This window comes from Theropithecus gelada, chromosome 3 (genome assembly GCF_003255815.1).
Source record: "Theropithecus gelada isolate Dixy chromosome 3, Tgel_1.0, whole genome shotgun sequence".
Classification (NCBI taxonomy): Eukaryota; Metazoa; Chordata; class Mammalia; order Primates; family Cercopithecidae; genus Theropithecus; species Theropithecus gelada.
This window is the reverse complement of record NC_037670.1, coordinates 20,892,023-20,908,677: the sequence shown is the minus strand read 5'-3', so window position 1 is coordinate 20,908,677 and position 16,655 is coordinate 20,892,023. Positions and strand designations below refer to the sequence as shown.

The 16,655-nt window shown below is 52.3% G+C and overlaps 1 protein-coding gene across 2 annotated transcripts in view; it reads left to right on the top strand.

Moving 5' to 3' along the window:
- UMODL1 (uromodulin like 1) overlaps positions 1-16,655 on the top strand; it is a 66,657-nt gene that overhangs the window by 28,893 nt on the left and 21,109 nt on the right. The window contains exons 8-15 of one of the 2 annotated variants that reach the window (XM_025379879.1): positions 1,255-1,367; positions 2,983-3,202; positions 5,144-5,281; positions 6,437-6,678; positions 7,018-7,222; positions 8,863-9,120; positions 11,345-11,457; positions 14,727-14,940. In XM_025379879.1, the coding sequence (XP_025235664.1) occupies positions 1,255-1,367; positions 2,983-3,202; positions 5,144-5,281; positions 6,437-6,678; positions 7,018-7,222; positions 8,863-9,120; positions 11,345-11,457; positions 14,727-14,940 (1,503 nt within the window). Of the gene's footprint in view, positions 1-1,254; positions 1,368-2,982; positions 3,203-5,143; positions 5,282-6,436; positions 7,223-8,862; positions 9,121-11,344; positions 11,458-14,726; positions 14,941-16,655 lie in introns of both variants that reach the window. The other variant, XM_025379878.1, reaches the window with a different exon arrangement.

Sequence of the window (16,655 nt, the reverse complement as noted above, 5' to 3'; positions counted from 1 at the left end):
CCCTCCCCACCAGCCAACCCTGGGCCCTCACCCTCCCCACCCCACCAGCCCGGTGCCCTCAGGAAAAAAATACCTACATTGCAATGTCAGGCACAGATAATTTGGAAGACTCTAGAAGACTCCTGAATTACCAACCTATTCCACTTCCCAGCCTTGATTTTCTTTCCTTTTCCAGATTATAAAAATACCCTTCTTTTGTAGAGCCCTTTTTGAAGAAGCCCAATTTGCTTTAAAGGCCTTGTCTAATTCCACCTTGTCATGAGCCTGTGATGCCAGGAGGCAGCAGGGCAGGTGTTACAGTGTCACCTGATGCCCAGAGCCTCCAGGGAGTCCAATTCCCAGGGTCCTGGAGGAGGCCGCTGGTCCACGAGGCTCTGCGATACGTCGGGGCCTGAGAATCGGAGGCCACAAGGAGTGCTCCTCCCTCTTGCTAAGATGGGAGATTCACAGGGGCCCCAACTGGGAAATATACAATATACGACATTAGTGGCATTTCTGCAGCCTTAAGTGTGGCGTGCATAGGTGACACACTCTCTGATGGCCCGTAGTTTGCCAGCTGGGAGAGAGCCAGGGTGGGGCACAGCTGCGGGTGGCTGTTAGATAACCAGAGAAATGTGCAGAATTGCAGCCGACCTGTTCCTGTGCCTGCCGACACTTGGGTTGTGCATGCTGAGTTTCTTTTCATAATGAGAGACGAATATTCCCGTGTCCCATCTTGAACCTTTTTTCCATCTTTGCTTATGTCCAAAAATAATGCAACCTCCCTTGTAAGTGAGCAACCCTACCAGTTTGACTGGCTGAGTACGTTCTTGAGAGATGGGACTTTCAGGGCTAAATTCTGGAACGTCCCAGGCAGGTTGGAACCCTTCGGTCACCCTGATGTTGGGGGCCTGAGTAAGGGCCCTGTGTGAGTACCCGCTGGGCCCTGTGGTTATGAATAGGGCAAAGGAAAGCAGCAGCCACCCCATGGGAAAGGACCCTCCATGCACTGGTTGAATCCCAGTTCCTGTGGGTACGGGCTGTGTGTGACGTTTGCACCTCCTTCCTGGGATGTCTCTGCCCTGGACATAAAAGTGATTGTTTATTCTTTCGTTTCTTACGTTTATTTCCCCCAATTAGGATACCTCAATCTAAGATTCATGCCCCAACCTATTAAAAAAAATTCTCCGCCAAAGAGTAGGCTTCATGGAAAACATTAACAGACAAGTGTGTGACTTTTGACCACAGGCTAATTTGTTTCACTGTCTGTCTCAGATGCCCAGGTATTTGAAGTCACAATAAAGATTGTAAACCACAACCTGACAGAGAGGTTACTCAACCACAGCAGCATGGAGTTCCAGGACTTTTCTAGACAACTGCTTCACGAGGTAAAGCCACAATGAGACATAAAAATCTTTTCTTGGGCGTTCTGAGTGAGGACATCAAACACAAGCCAATTCCTGCCCAGCTCTTCCTCTGGGATTGTGGCAAAAATACATGTTACTGCAGCTCCAGGGGATGCCAAACCCAAATCGCACAGTGATTACTCAAAAGCTTCCCCCCTGCTTTTATGGGGTGCTTAATCCAGATACAGGGCCGATCCATCTTTAAAATATGTGCCTTTATTCAAATGGTCTATGCCATTTAATCCGACTGCTGGATTTTCTGTGGAACCTTCTGTCTGAGGGCTCTGTCTTCCAGCTCTGGGGTAGCTTCATTAGCAAAGCGTTTACCAGCAATCACGGCATCCATTCCTCCCTCGTGACTAAAGGGGGACATCAGCAGACAGCCAGGGAGAAGCAAGCCAGTGGGAAGTACATCTATCCACAGATGGTGCATTGGAGGGAAAAGTGACTTCCTAAGCTGCCAAGAATCACATAAGGTCTGAGGTTTTACCCTCCCTGCAAACTAACAAGTGAGTCTACCACAGTGTCATGCATGCTGGCAGAAGACACGAGACTCCTGGGCCAGAGACAGAAGACCGTATTACTCACAGCACAGCAGGCAGCATGCGTGTGCTGTTGTGCCAGTTCCCCTTCCTGCACCCGAGTCCCACAGAGGTGATGCAGAAGGGTCCAGGGGCATGAAGCACATAAAGTGGGTCTGCACCTGAGCTGAGGAACCCCAACCCTAGGGAATCTGAATCTTTTATAATGGGTGCAAGCACTTGCTCCAGAAGGAGACATTATCTGTTACATCAGACAGTAACAAACCTGCTCTTTGCTTTGGAGGGAGCCATTATCTCTCCCTCCCAAGGCTGTTTACTATGCAAACATCCTTGGAAAGATATTCTGGAACAAAAGGGCAGTTAGTGCTTCTACTTGCAAGATGTGTAGAAATGCCAGAGACCCGCAGAGCGTTGCTTCCCAACATTCGCCTGCAGGGGGAATCCAGTTTTCATTGTTTTCAGAGAACTCCCTCCCTTTTTTAATGTTAACTCACTTGTGTGTGCAAGTATGGGTTGGCAGAAAGGCGGGGAATCAGGCTGGTATCTCCCTTGCTTGGGCGTGGGTAACCCTAAGCACCTGGCTCTGTGTGCATGTTTTCTGCGGGATACAGCCTAGTAAGTGGGGGGACAGCTCCAAAGAGCCGTAGGCATTGTTCCTTGATGGGGCCTCTCCATCTATCAATCCATTTATCAATCAATCCAATAGCCTTTCTCACACACTCACACAAATGACCTTCACACCAGTTTTTGGGACACTCGGAGGGGATTGTCCATCTGATGCTGCATGACTGGGAGCTTGATTGCAGTGGTCACTGTGAGTCCCCAGCACACACCAGGCCAGGCCTGGCCATCCCAGGGAAAGCCCAGCTAAGGTGCTGTGAATGGACCTCTCTGCTTGCTCTGAGAGGTCGGTCACTGGGTGCCTCCTCTTGATTGTAGAGGAGAGAAATGGCTCCATGAACCATCCACTGGTCACACCTGGAACCCTGCTTAACGGTCGTGAAGACGTTGATGGATGTCTGCTGTCTGAGTAGCTGTTGCCTCTTCTTGGCTAGGTCGTGAGCTCCTTCCCGCCGGCGGTGTCTGACTTGTACCGAAGTGGGAAACTGAGAATGCAGATCGTGTCTCTCCAGGCGGGAAGCATGGTCGTGAGGCTCAAGCTCACCGTGCAGGACCCTGGGGTTCCCGTGGGTGTCTCCACGCTGGCCCCCATGCTCCGGCCCCTGTTGGCAAGCACAGTGTTCCAGATTGACCGGCAGGGGACACGTGTGCAAGGTACAGCCCAGCCACCCGCCCTGCTGCCTGGTGCCCTCCAGCTCAGAAATCCTCTTGGTGACTTTGAGTCAGTCTTTCTTTTATTTAAAAGGGTAAAGAAATGCAAATCCTATTCTATCTTCCTCCACCGGAACCGGGGGCCAGGGCAGTAGCCCTGAACAACCAGCCCACCTGTGTGTCCTCGGTCAGCCCAGGACCCTGAGTGAAATGGGGCTGGAAGGTCCTCTCGGGGGAAAGGGACAGAAGTTCACTGTGTCTGTGGTCAGGACCCCCCAGCACTTCCAGGCAGCTGGACAACTGCCCACATGTGAGTCTCTTTCTTTTCTTTTTTTTTTTTTGTTGGGACAGAGTTTTGCTCTTGTTGCCCAGGCTGGAGTGCAACGGCACGATCTCGGCTCACTGCAACCTCTGCCTCCTAGGTTCAAGTGATTCTCCTGCCTCAGCCTCTCCAGTAGCTGGGATTATAGGCGCCCGCCACCACACCTGGCTGCGGGGCCAATGGGAGCAGTGTGCAGCGTCCTGCCCTGGGCTCCTGCCTGCTCTGCGCCCTTGCCTGGCCAGCCCGGGAGGGTACAAAGGCTTGCTGGCAGCTCTTTCTGCTCCCACACCTGCCTCTTCCTCTGAACTGGAGGACCGGCAAGCCTCAAGGCGTAATGCAAGACTAAATACAGCTGTCAGCGCCTTCCTCTGAGCTCGCTTGGGTGCTGTCTGGGGGGACGGAGGAGTGAGGACTAGGTGAATCACCACACACCAAAATAGACACGAGGTGCTTGGTGGTTTGAGCCAGCGGCTTGCTTGGTGCCTCTGCTGTCCTCCATGGACTGCAACCCAGCCAGCCTAGGCTCCAAACCCAACCCGGAGCACCCCTAGGAGAGTTACTGGTCAGCTGGAAGTTGAGTAGCACCCCAAGAAGAGGTGTGGGTTAGCACCAGCAGTGTTCTGATGGCAAGGCAGCCCCCAGGCCATGCCAGGGTGGTGGCATAGCTGTTGTGGCAGCTGACGAGCTTGCTGTTCTCCAGGGAAGCTGCTTCTGTGGAGACCGCAGGAAACACAACAGAAAAAAAGCCACGAAATGAGACTCTGAGCACTCAGCGGCAGGGTTTTCTCTGCACAGAACTGAACTGATCCCACATCGTGGCTTAAATTCCAACTGAATTGGAACTTCTGTGGCATGCTGGGCGTGAGTGCGTTCCTGAGTACCTCCACCGGCAGCTCTGCAGAAGCACAGAAGGCACTGTCACCACCCAGCGGGGCCTGGCCCCTGATGAGCTCAGCCACCCCCCTGGGAACTACATTGTCCTTGTCCTCCCCATTTCTCCCCAAGGCGGGCCCCCCAGTGACATGACATCACATGTCTTTGGGGCACAGGAGGAGGAGCACACCTGTGGAGACACCTGGGTGCTCTAGAATGGCGTGGGAAGTTCATGTTATACTCAGCTGGACCCCACCCCCGGCGTGGGAAGCTCGTGTTATACTCAGGCTAACCCCCACCCCCGGCGTGGGAAGTTCATGTTATACTCAGCTGGACCCCCACCCCCGGCTCAATTACTTTTCCATTTCTTGGTTGAGACACTAAGTATTGGAGAATGTTGGCACATCAAAGAGAGAGGAGAAAGCATTTCAACTTTTGGGGTGTGGAAACAGAGAATAAAGAAGAGAGGGTTAGATGCGCACCTGTGGGTGCTAATATCATCCAAAGAAACCAACATTTCCTAATCTTTGCCCCCAAGTAAGCCAACCGATGTGAAGGTGGGCACGGGCAGGCCATAAGCTTGTCATGAGAGAGTTGGACGAATGCCCCACTTCTGCCCCAAAAGTGCCCCTGCTCCCGGCCGTTCACTGCAAAGATGGCTAGGAAGGACTCCTTCCAGCGTGGGTCTGTCTTCTGATCACTCTCTGGCCATTTTCTCATGGGTTTTGTCTTGTGTCTACCTCTGGCAGACTGGGACGAGTGTGTGGACAGCACAGAGCACGATTGCTCGCCGGCTGCCTGGTGCATCAACCTAGAGGGCTCCTACACCTGCCAGTGCCGCACCACCAGGGACGCCACCCCTTCCCGCGCAGGCCGGGCCTGTGAGGGTACGTGTCAACCCCCCTGCCAACTCTGAGAAGGCCTCCTGCCCGGGAATCTGGGGGTGGGGCAAGGTCCAATTCTCCATTGGCACAGCGCTGAGGACCTATGGTAATGTTAGGGACCTACAGAAATGTTTTCATTTCCATTTCTTTTAAAATCAGAAGAAAGAAATTAATAGAAGGATAGTAAATATACATAAAACAATGAATCTAGCCTGGATTACACTCATCGCTATCCAGATGTCATTATAAAATGTAATTTTTGATAAATTTTTAAGTGGAGGGGTGCAGGGGTCCATGAAGGCCAAGTTCCTTGGGCCCACAGAAGTCAGGATGCAGCCCGGGGCAAGGGATTCCTCCCTAGGTGGCCTGGAGCCCAAGAAGGGGTGGAAGCCCAGAGAAGCTGGAGAGGGGCTCGATGGGGGCCGCTGAGCTCTAGTCCTGCTGTATTAGCCCTCAGTCTTTTCTGTGGGCCAGTTCTGATGAGAGGGTTGGGGATACCTGGGGTGCTGAGCTGAGCAGCAGGAGGAGACCACGTGAGGACCTAAAAGGCTGATGAGCCATGTCGGCCCGGATGCAGGCATGGCAGAGGTGCCCAGCCACCGGCTGCCAGCCCCCGCTGAGGCCTTTCTAGCTGGAAGGAGCAGCCGAGACCTGTTCTCTGGGGAGAATGTTTCTTAGACACTGCGAGTGCTGCTCTGCTTCCTAACACCCACACCTTGTCTTCTCCTGTTTTTCTTATTTGCCTAACGTCCTGCAAGTCGATGACAGCATCCAGCACCAAGTCCCACACTGAGCACAAACCTGGGGGAAACTGTCCCATTTTCCCAGAGTCCTGATGGATTAATCTGAGGCCTGTGAGAACCAAGCCCTGCATTTTCAAGTCCGGGTTTTGTAGCCCCCGGGTGGATCCCTCACCCTCAGCTTCAGTCTCTTCATTTATCCAGTAGGGAGGCGTGACTTGCCTTCGGAGATTCCCGGGGAGCCTGCAAACATGAGCCCACTGAACTCTCCCGAATGCTGGCTGAAGCCGCCTGCGGCCCTGGCCAGGTCCACGCGGGGATGCACAGCAGTCCTGCTGGACAGTTGTGCTGCCCTCCTGGGAGGCTCTTAGTCATGGGTGGGATCCAGCAGGCTCTGACAGTGGATGTTTCTTGGCAGGTGACCTGGTGAGCCCCACGGACAATGGGCTGTCTGCGGCTACAGGGGTAACGGCCCCAGCTCTTGGCACAGGAACAACAGCCCTCGGCCTAGAGAAATTCATCTTGTCACCCAGCCCTGGACACCCTCAGGGCACCCCAGCAGCAGGCCAGGACTGGGCCCCAGGGCCCCCGCCCAGGAGAGGAGGCAGCAGTGTGGTCGGGTATGACAGGAACAGCACAGGAAAAGGCGAGGAGCAGGAGGCGCCCAGCACTGCCCTGGGTCTGGGGATAGACCAGGGGAGCCCCAGCGAGGTGAACCCCAGCCAGGGGAGCCTCAGACAGGCGAGCCCCAGCCAGGGGAGCACCAGCCAGGGGAGCCTCAGACAGGCGAGCCCCAGCCAGGGGAGTACCAGCCAGGGGAGCCCCAGCGAGGTGAACCCCAGCCAGGGGAGCACCAGCCAGGGGAGCCCCAGCCAGGTGAGCCCCGGTCCTAGGAACACTATTGGGGTGATAGGCACCACCTCCTCCCCGAAGGCTCCTGGGTCAACCCACAGCTTCCCTCCTGGGGCCACAGATGGCCCACTGGCCCTCCCTGGACAGCTACTGGGAAACTCCACTGTGGAGCCACCCTCCTGGCCTTCCCCTACTGAGGACCCCACCGGCCACATCATGTGGCATGCCACCCGTTCCACCTGGGAAACACTTCTGAATCCCACGTGGCTGCAAAATGAGGACAGTGGACCCTCCGGTTCTGTCGACCTGCCATCGACCCCCACCCTCACACCTCTGAAGACCCCCGCCTGTGGTGAGTTCCTCGAATGGTGCATGGGGACTAGGACTAATAGGACCCATAGCCTGTGTGAGCCTCTGGCGGCAAAGCTCCCGCGGCCGTGGAGTCGCAGGCTGCTAGCAATGCTCAGGCAGCAGCCTCATCTTGTGCGTGAGGAAACGGAGGTGTCCAGCAGCTGGTTTCTGGTTGAGTTAGGAAGACAGCTTGGTCCCCTTGCCTGTCCCAGCCCTCTCTTCCCCATGTCTTAGGGCTCCCTGTCTGCAGCCGCTGGGGCAGAGGTCTGCCTTCAGGAGCAGGCACTGCGGCTTACTTGTCGCATTAGGTACTGGAGCCATCCCCTGAGGCATTGACCACCCCCGCTGTCCTGCCTCCTAGCAGAGCTGTGCCCCCGCCTGCCCCAGCCCCAATCAGTGTGATGACACCCCCACAACAACTCTGCACCCCCCAGTAATGCTGCCCTCCCATAGCTGTTCTGCACCCCTCCGTTGTTCCGTCATCCTGCCAAGCATTCTGCAGCCCTGCAGCTGCTCTGCACACCAAAGTGGGCTGCACCCCAGCTTTTGTGCACCCCCGGCTCTCCCAGCTGTTCTGCACTTCCTCGGTGGTTCTGTCTCCCCAGCTGCTCTGTATCTGCCCAGCTGTTCTATACGCCCCAGAGATTCTGCATCTCCCCAGCTGTTCTGTGTCTCCCCAGCTGTTCTGTGTCTCCCCAGCTGTTCTGCACCTCCATAGGTGTTCTGCACTTTCCCAGCTGCTTTGTGCTCCCTCCGCTGTTCTACACCCACAGTTCTGTACTTCCCCAGCTGCTCTTCACCCCAGACGTTGAACCTCCACAGATGCTCTGCATTGTCAGCTGTTGTACACCGCCAGTTGTTTTTTACCCCCTAAGTGTTCTGTACCCTCATCTGCTCTACACATCCAGGGTTCCTGCACCCCTCAGCTGTTCTGCACCTCTAGTCATACCGTAACCCCAGCAGTTCCATGTTACCTGTGGAAGATTGAGCCATCACCAAGCCCCCAGGTGACATCTCAGGAGAGTCACAGCAGCTCTCTGCAGGAATTGGGTCTCAGCCATGACAGCCCTGTGAGCTTGCAGAGCTAGTCTGCCTCTGGATTTCATGCTAATGAACTGTTAAATGTGATCTTCCTCAATGCATTTCCTCTGCTAAGCAGGCTCTAAGACTAAACTCTTAAGCCCATGTAAATCAGTATTACCGAGGGCCCTGAGGTCCTCCTGTAAGAATGGTTCTCTAGCCAGCATTGTCACCAGTATCTACCCCTAGTTGGATCCTGGGTAAATCCACCCAGGGGTCAAGAGTAGATGGTCCCTCTGAGGCGCTACCAAGAACCTGCTCAAGAGGCCTTCATTTTGGGGAGTCCAGGGGCCTCAGGGATGTATATGAGCCATTTGCTGAAACAAAACCAAACCAGAAGCCATTTGCTATCATCCTGAGGAGGGGCAAGGATGCAGGCCCAGGAAGCCCGCGCTTGGGAGGTTTGTACAGGATCCTACTCAACCATCACTTTGGCAGCCATCACCTGCAAATCGCTCATGTCCCCACGGTGATGAATTTGATTTTTGGCATTGGGTGAGGCTTCTTTTCTCCTAGAAATGGCTTGATTTTTAATTTTCGTGTTTCTATTCCACTTCCCAGTTCCCGTCTCCATTGGAAGGATCGTGGTCTCCAATGTGACCAGCACAAGCTTCCACCTGGCGTGGGAGGCAGGTCTTGCTTTGGACTCCGCCTTCCAGCTCACTCTGACTTCCGCATGGAGCCCCACCGTGGTCCTGGAGACCTGGAACACGAGTGTGACGGTGTCGGGGCTGGAGCCTGGCATCTTGCACCTGGTTGAGATCGTGGCCAAAGCATGTGGGAAAGAAGGTGCCAGAGCTCATCTGAAAGTGAGGACAGGTAATGGGCTTCCATTTGGTTTTTTGTTTTGTTTTGTTTTTTGGTTTTTGGTTTTTTTTGAGATGAAGTCTCGCTCTGTCACCCAGGCTGGAGTGCAGTGTCCGGATCTCAGCTCACTGCAGGCTCTGCCTCCCGGGTTTACGCCATTCTCCTGCCTCAGCCTCTGGAGTAGCTGGGACTACACGCGCCCGCCACCCCGCCCGGCTAATTTTTTTGTATTTTTAGTAGAGATGGGGTTTCACCGTGTTAGCCGGGATGGTCTCGATCTCCTGACCTCGTGATCCGCCCGCCTCGGCCTCTCATTTGTTTTTAAAGAGAGGAATAAAAAGTATGAAAAAGGCTTTCCGTGGGTTAAGGCTTAAGAGAGCTGGATTAGTTTGTGGGCTGCTAAGTGTCATTGTTCCTCTCAGCTTAGGGACATCTGGCTGGCTTCAGCAGGCATGCAACGATGGCCAGGCAGGAGGCGGCTTATTCAGGAAAAGGCATTAGGCAACCCGCCGGCTCTGAGGCGGCAGCAGAGTGCTGCAGACTGTGCCTGGTAGGCTGCGGGTGTGGCTCCCCTGTGTCCTCTTGGGGAAGCAACTCAGCTGTTGAGCTGCATCCACTCCCTCTGATCTCAACAGTCTCAGAGGACTTGGCTTTCAGGAAGGACATTAACCGACAACCGGCAGTCACACGGATGATCTGTGAGCAGCCCGCCAGAGCCTGGGGCCACAAACTAAAGAATTGAGCAATAATGAATCAAACATAGACTCCACTGCGTTCAAGCTGGGTGGTGACCATATTACATGTATTTGGATGAAATTCCTCTTTTCTTTTCATTAGCGTCGCCACCTGGGTATTTTCTTATGTGTACCTTACCTGGATAGTCAAGGGCGTGTCTGATGTTGCAGGCTGGTTTTCACACCGTGGCAGTTTCCCAAGTGTTAGTAGCAGTGGTCTGCACGGTGCGCACCCCTTGAGGGAGGTGTAAGATGGCCTATTGGGATGCAGTAACAGAAGTTGAGAACTTCTATGTCTGTGCTTTAAAGTACTAATCAGCCATGGCCTGAGAAATTAGAGAACAGAGGGAGTGCATGACGTGAACTGTGCAAGTTCACAAGCAGCTGGAGAAGAGGGAGATCAGTGCTGGCTGGACGGTCAGACAGGGTGGCCCTGGGGTCTGAGAACCAGAGTTGGGCCGCTGAAGGTCTCAGCTGCTCTGGATGGGACAGGCTGCATGGGGGACCCCGAACATGTGGGCACGCTTATACTTGCTCTCACCTGTGCACCTGTCCTGCTACTGATGGCTTTCAGACTGGGTTGCCCGTGCCAGCCATGGAGACTGAACCGGAGGCCCTCAGGGGCAGCCACAAAAATGATCTCAAGGATGGAGAGTTTGGGGTTCCCCCAGGAATGCATAGCAGAATGGCTCTGTGGTTTGTCTTAAGCCTGAGTGAGAAGCTCTGGGGAGATGGACTCTCAGCCCCCTGAGGGGAGAGCTGTGTCTTTCTCCTTCACTGTCTGGAATGCCTCTGGCACATGGCAGGTGCTTCACAAATATTTGGTGAGGGACTGACTGAACACTGGGGTGGGCTGCCATGCCAGGGCCAGGATGGGGTGGCGACATTCCTGGACCACATTTATGTGCCACATACTCCTAGAAGCCCTCCACGGAGGGAAAAGATTCAGATGGAACAGATGATGCCAAAACAGGGACTGCCCATAGACGAGGGGAGGTGGGGCTGCTGGGGAAGGAAGAAGGGCTGGCTCTAAACAAGACCCCTGGGCACCCTGTGGCCCTGTGCACTCTGAGCAGAGGCCTGGCCAGGGCTCTAAGTCCTGGTCTACCTGGGACAGCCCAGTTTGTACCTGTGGCCCTGGCAAAGTTATTTAATGGTGCCTCCACATGCTTCAAGTCATGCCAGCTTGCTGGTAAATTGTTTGAATGCCCCAGCATGGGTAACAGCAGCAAGGAAGGAAGGGTGTGTGTGTTGAGGACACAGTTGCAGGAGCTGAGCTGGCTCCATCCTCTGGAAAGTTCTCCCACTGTGTTCAGGCTTTGTCCTGTGTCCTCTGGCATCTGATGGACCGTGTCACTAAGCCCTGGCACTATTCCTTCTTTCTAGAAAACAGGGCGGCCTTGGTGTGATGCTCTTCACGGACATGAAAATACGCTTATTAATATTGAAATGTTACTTTGTTATCTAATACATTCCAAATGTGCTTATCCTCCATCCTGCAGCGGCCCAGAAGCTCATTGGAAAGGTCAGAATCGCAAATGTCAGATACTCAGAATCCTTTTGCAACGCAAGCAGCCAGGAGTATCGAGATTTCCTAGAACTGTTCTTCAGGACGGTGAGTTGGTGATATCAGCCCTTAATTCCTTTCAGGAGAGAAAGGGTGGAAGGCTGATAGAATTCTAGGTTAGGCGCGGTGGCTCACGCCTATAATCCTAGCACTTTGGGAGGCAGAGGCGGGCAGATTGCCCAAGCTCAGGAGTTCGAGACCAGCCTGGGCAACATGGCAAAACCCCATCTCCACCAAAAAAATACAAAAAATTAGCCTGTCGTGGTGGCTCATATTTGTGATCTCAGCTACTCAGGAGGCTAAGGCAGGAAAGTCTCTTGAACCCAGGAGGCAGAGGTTGCAGCAAGCTGAGATCATCCCACTGCACTCCAGCCTGGACAAGAGAGTGAGACCCTGTATTAAAAAAAAAAATTCTAGTCTCATCCAACTAGGAATTTGACTTGTAGGTCCTATGAGCTCTTCATTTCTGAAGAAAGCCAGGACTATAAGCTCTGGCCTGGCTCCCTGAGTGTCTCTGGATCTGCCCTGGCAAAGACACGGTCAGCAGACAGGAGGCACAGCTCTTCCTCTGCTGCATCCTTATTTCACATGCTTTTCCGTCCAGTGAAATCTGTTTTTCAGTTGTGGAACCTATGAAGCAGAAAGTCCCTCCATGTTTTTTTTTTAAACCTATAAAAAATGAGATTTATTTCATAGACCATAAAATCTACACTTTTAAACTGTACAATTCAATGGTTTAGACTATTTTGCAAAATTGTGCAACCATCACCACTAATTCCAGAACATTTTCATCACCCAAAAAGAAACCTCATTAGAAGCCACTCCCAGCTAGGCACGGTGGCTCATGCCTGTAATCCCAGCACTTTGGGAGGCTGAGGCGGGTGGATCACCTGAGGTCAGGAGTTTGAGACCAGCCTGGCCAACATGGCGAAACCCTGTCTCTACTAAAAATACAAAAATTAGCCAGGCGTGGTGGCGGGTGCCTGTAATCCCAGGTACTCAGGAGGCTGAGGCAGGAGAATCGCTTGAAACCAGGAGGCAGAGGTTGCAGTGAGCTGAGATCGTGCCACTGCACTCCAGCCTAGGCAACAGAGCAAGACCCCATCTCAAAAAAAAAAAAAAAAAAAAAGGAAGTCATTCTCTTCTCTCTCACCACTTCCTCCCGCTCCTGGTAATCACTAATCTGCTTTTTATCTCTATGGATTTGCCCATTGTGGACATTTTACAGAAAAAGAATCGTACAATATGTGACTTTTTGTGTCTGGCTTCTTTCAGTTAAAATGAGGTTTTCGGATTTCATCCACGTGGCAGCATGTGTCAGCACTGCATTCCTTGTTATGGCTGGGACATAACCCATGCAGGCTTATCCATTCATTCACTGAGGGCACTGGGCGGCTCCCACCTCTGTCTGTTATAAATAGTGCTGCGATGCCCCTGCCTCAGAAAAAGTTCTTTTCCTGCTCTTTCCTGCATTCCTCCCTGCCATCCCCTCAGCATTCTCTGAGACGCTGTCTGTTACCGTTTAGTGACGTGCCTTCTTGTGGATTTTTTGAGGTAGAGGGAGTGCCCTTGTCCTAATCTAGTGATTTTGTTTGCGTGGAATCTCACATTGTAGATGTCTTGAATCTGGGAGTTGAAGGCTCAGCACAGAGAGGTATGACATCGCCACCTAGTGGCCTGTCATGCTAATATCGTACCAGGGCTGCAAACGCCAGCGCTTCACCCACAGATGAGAAGATTCGGCTGCCTTTGGGACCGGCCTCGGTGGCTTAGCTCATTCCCAGCTCCTGGTTTGTGCATTCAAGAGTTGTTGACGGCTTGATTAACAATATGGTTTGATTAATAATGTGGTTTCATTGATAAGGTTAAATAGTAGTTACAATATTAAACAGCAAACACCAAATCCTTCCACCTGGCTCTAGTGGTCAAACGAGGCAGCTCCATTTCCTTCCCAAGTTTCTTGATTAATCTTTCCTCTTTGAACCATTTCTTCCTTTGCCCATTTTTGGGGATGTTGTTTTTCTGTTTGCCTAGAATTTCAGGACAGCAAATAATTGCACAACTTAATCACAGAAGTAGGATGTTAAGAGAAATTTCGGGGGTTTCACCTGCTGATAACCGCAGACGTGGATGTCCAGGAGGTGTCAGCTGCGTGCCTCGGTCCCTGGCTCTTCACCACTTCCTAGCAAGGGGCCTGAAACTTTGCTTAGAGGTTGGTTTGAAATGCAGCTAAAGGTCACATTAATCCAAGACTATGACAGATTCCTCTGAGAGAAAGAGAGAGGGAATGTCTGATTGTGAAGATGGTCACGACAACAGTCATCTACTGAGCCAACCCAGGGCAGCTGCACTCTCCCTGGGGTCCACAGACTCTGAGAGGGACAATGGATCTGTTCACCTTGGCGGCCCAGAAGCTGGGGAGTGAGTCCATGACCTGGGCCCTGAGCCACCGCCCCTGTGAGGACAAACCCTGGAGGTGCCCTTTCCATAGGAGGTTTGCATTGAGGATGATCGAAGCTCATTATAAGATTGTTTGCCTGTCTGGGTGTTTTTTGTTTTGTTTTGTTTTGTTTTGAGACGGAGTCTCACTCTGTCGCCCAGGCTGGAGTGCAGTGGAGCGATCTCTGCTCACTGCAAACTCCGCCTCCCGGGTTCCCGCCATTCTCCTGCCTCAGGTGTTTTGACCAAGATGGGTTAGTGTGGAATCATATAGTGTGTGACGTGTGACTCTGTCCAAAGAGACAGAGTAGAAAGTGGGGCATTTGGGGGCAGGAACCCCCTGTCCTAATAGGGATGTTGGAAATGCTCACAGGAAGAGTCTGGGGACAGGCAGGGAGGGAGAATGAAAGGGGACATGTTCTGCAGTGTCAGCAGCAAAAGGGCTGTTCCAGAGAAGGCAGTGGGAGCGGTGTCCCTCCCCACGACCCCGCACTCAGCCTCCTGCCCTCGGTGGCTGCAAACCAGGAGTATTAGGTTCTAGAAGCCCTTGTGAGCCCCCAGCAAATTGTAAGCCCCATGAGGTAGGGTCTCTGCCTGTGTCCCAAGTCCTATACTTACCCCACAGGCATCTTTCTGAAGCTGTTTGCTGGTTTGGGGGGAAACAAGGGCTGTTCTCATATCACAGACACTCCCAGGCATTTGTGCTGGGCTTGAAAACGTGGCAGACAGGAAAGGGGCCCAGAACCAACCTGTGGCTTTTACCTTTGTGCTATGGGCCAGCCCTGCTGCTGGGCAGACTGGCAGGAGGAACCGCCTTGAGACGGGCATCTGTTTCCTCTCAGCGTGGGGACCTCCTCACATGGCCTCTTTCCTCACAGGTGCGGGGCTCCCTGCCAGCCACGCTGCGTCAGCACATGGACGCTGGCGGGGTCAGGATGGAAGTCGTTGGCGTCACCAATGGCAGCGTCGTGGTGGAGTTTCACTTGCTGATAATCGCAGATGTGGATGTCCAGGAGGTGTCAGCTGCATTCCTCACTGCCTTCCAGACCGCGCCTCTGCTGGAGGTGATCAGAGGCGACACCTTCACACAGGGTATGAGAGGGTGGGACTGAGCTTCTCCCATGTTCCGGAACCAGAGGCAGCCAGAGCGCAGCCACTACCCTTCGCTTTTGAAAGATGTTGTGTTGTGCCCAGGTAGTCCTTCTTCCCCCGGAATTAGATGAAGATGTGAAATAGACAGGACCCTCTCTGTCCCTCTTATTGTGATTATAATTTTGTAAAAGTTGAAGTGTTGAAAACATCTTCAGGTAAATCTGCAGATGCCCAGGGGTTCTGCTTTCTTTTGGGGTCTACTGCTCCCCTGCTGCTTGTTTCCATGGGCTGAGGGCAGACGCATCCCTCTCTGCAACCAGACCCTCTCCCAAGCACAGTTCCCAAGGAGATCCCAGTAAAAATAATTAACGAGAAAAGCAGGGAGAAAAAGAAAATTTAGATTCTTTTCTCCTATCATACTTGAAAATAGATGATGAATGGCTTATAGTTACATGTATCAGAAACCAAAGACCTTTTAAAAATTGAAGATTAATGTTAATTTTTTGATTTTTAGAATAAGAAGGACTTCTCAAAGAAAATACGATTTTCAGAGGAAAAGGATGAGATACTGACTACATGCAGAGATAAATCAAAATAAAGGCACCATTTTAAAGCAAAGTAAACAAAAAAAATTCAATAATTTGATGAAGTGTTAGTATCCCAAATATATAGAGAGATCATACAAATAGATGATAAATATTAAGAACCTGATGGATAAATGCACGAAAGATCTACACAGACAAGGTATAAAAGAAGAAATATGAATGACTAACAAAGATGTGGTAACCCAAGACATCCCCATTAAAACGCGTTGAACTTTTTGCCCATCAAATTGCAAAAAAAGGTCTTTTTACTGCTGACATGAATACTGGTGAAAGTGTAGTGAGGCAGGTGTTTGCACAGATTGCTGGTGGCAGAAGGATTTGCTCACGCTTCCTGGAAACCAGTTTGGTGATATAAATCAAGCGCTTTCAAAGTGGCCATCCACCTTGATTCTGAAATATCAGATTCTGAAATATCCCAATTTGATCTCAGTTTGGACCATAGTTTACATACAAAGATGTTCATCTTCAGTGTTACTTTAAAAGCAAAAGAGTTGGAAGTCCCAATCATCCAGTTACAGAGAAGGTGCTAAATTACCAGGTGTCCCTGCCCTGGGCTGTTGTGCAATGATGAGAATCGAGGTTTGCGGATTTGCATGGAGCTAGGTGGTAGCAGAGGCAAGCTATGCTCTCAGAGCATGCCTGCATTTTAAAAGGCCGGAAGGAAATATGTCCACATGCCAACATGCCCCGGTCATGCTTTTCTGGTACTTGTCCATGTTCTGCAGTAAACCTGTTTTGCTGTCAATAATCAACCGAGCATCATGGTGAAAGGCAAATGGCCTGAAGGCCTTCTGCCCAGGGTTGGGCTTGCGGCCTGGTCTGAGGGCCTGTGCATCTCCTGGTCACTCCTGGGAACTGAAGGGTTGGCCCTCCTCTGCCCAGATCTCCCTCCCAGCTCTGGGCCAGAATCCTCTTTCCAGAAGAGCCCCTGCAGACCTCCCTAGCCATTCCCAGCCCCACCGGCAGGAAGCCTCCTGTACTCTCCAGAACTGGCCAGCTTCACCACAGTCTGCTCTGGCTGGAGTTTCCAGCTTTGTCTGGGAGATGCACTCTCCCCTGAGGCTTCTGTGAGCCTGCAAGACCCCAGGGATGTTCTTCTGTTTTGTCTTC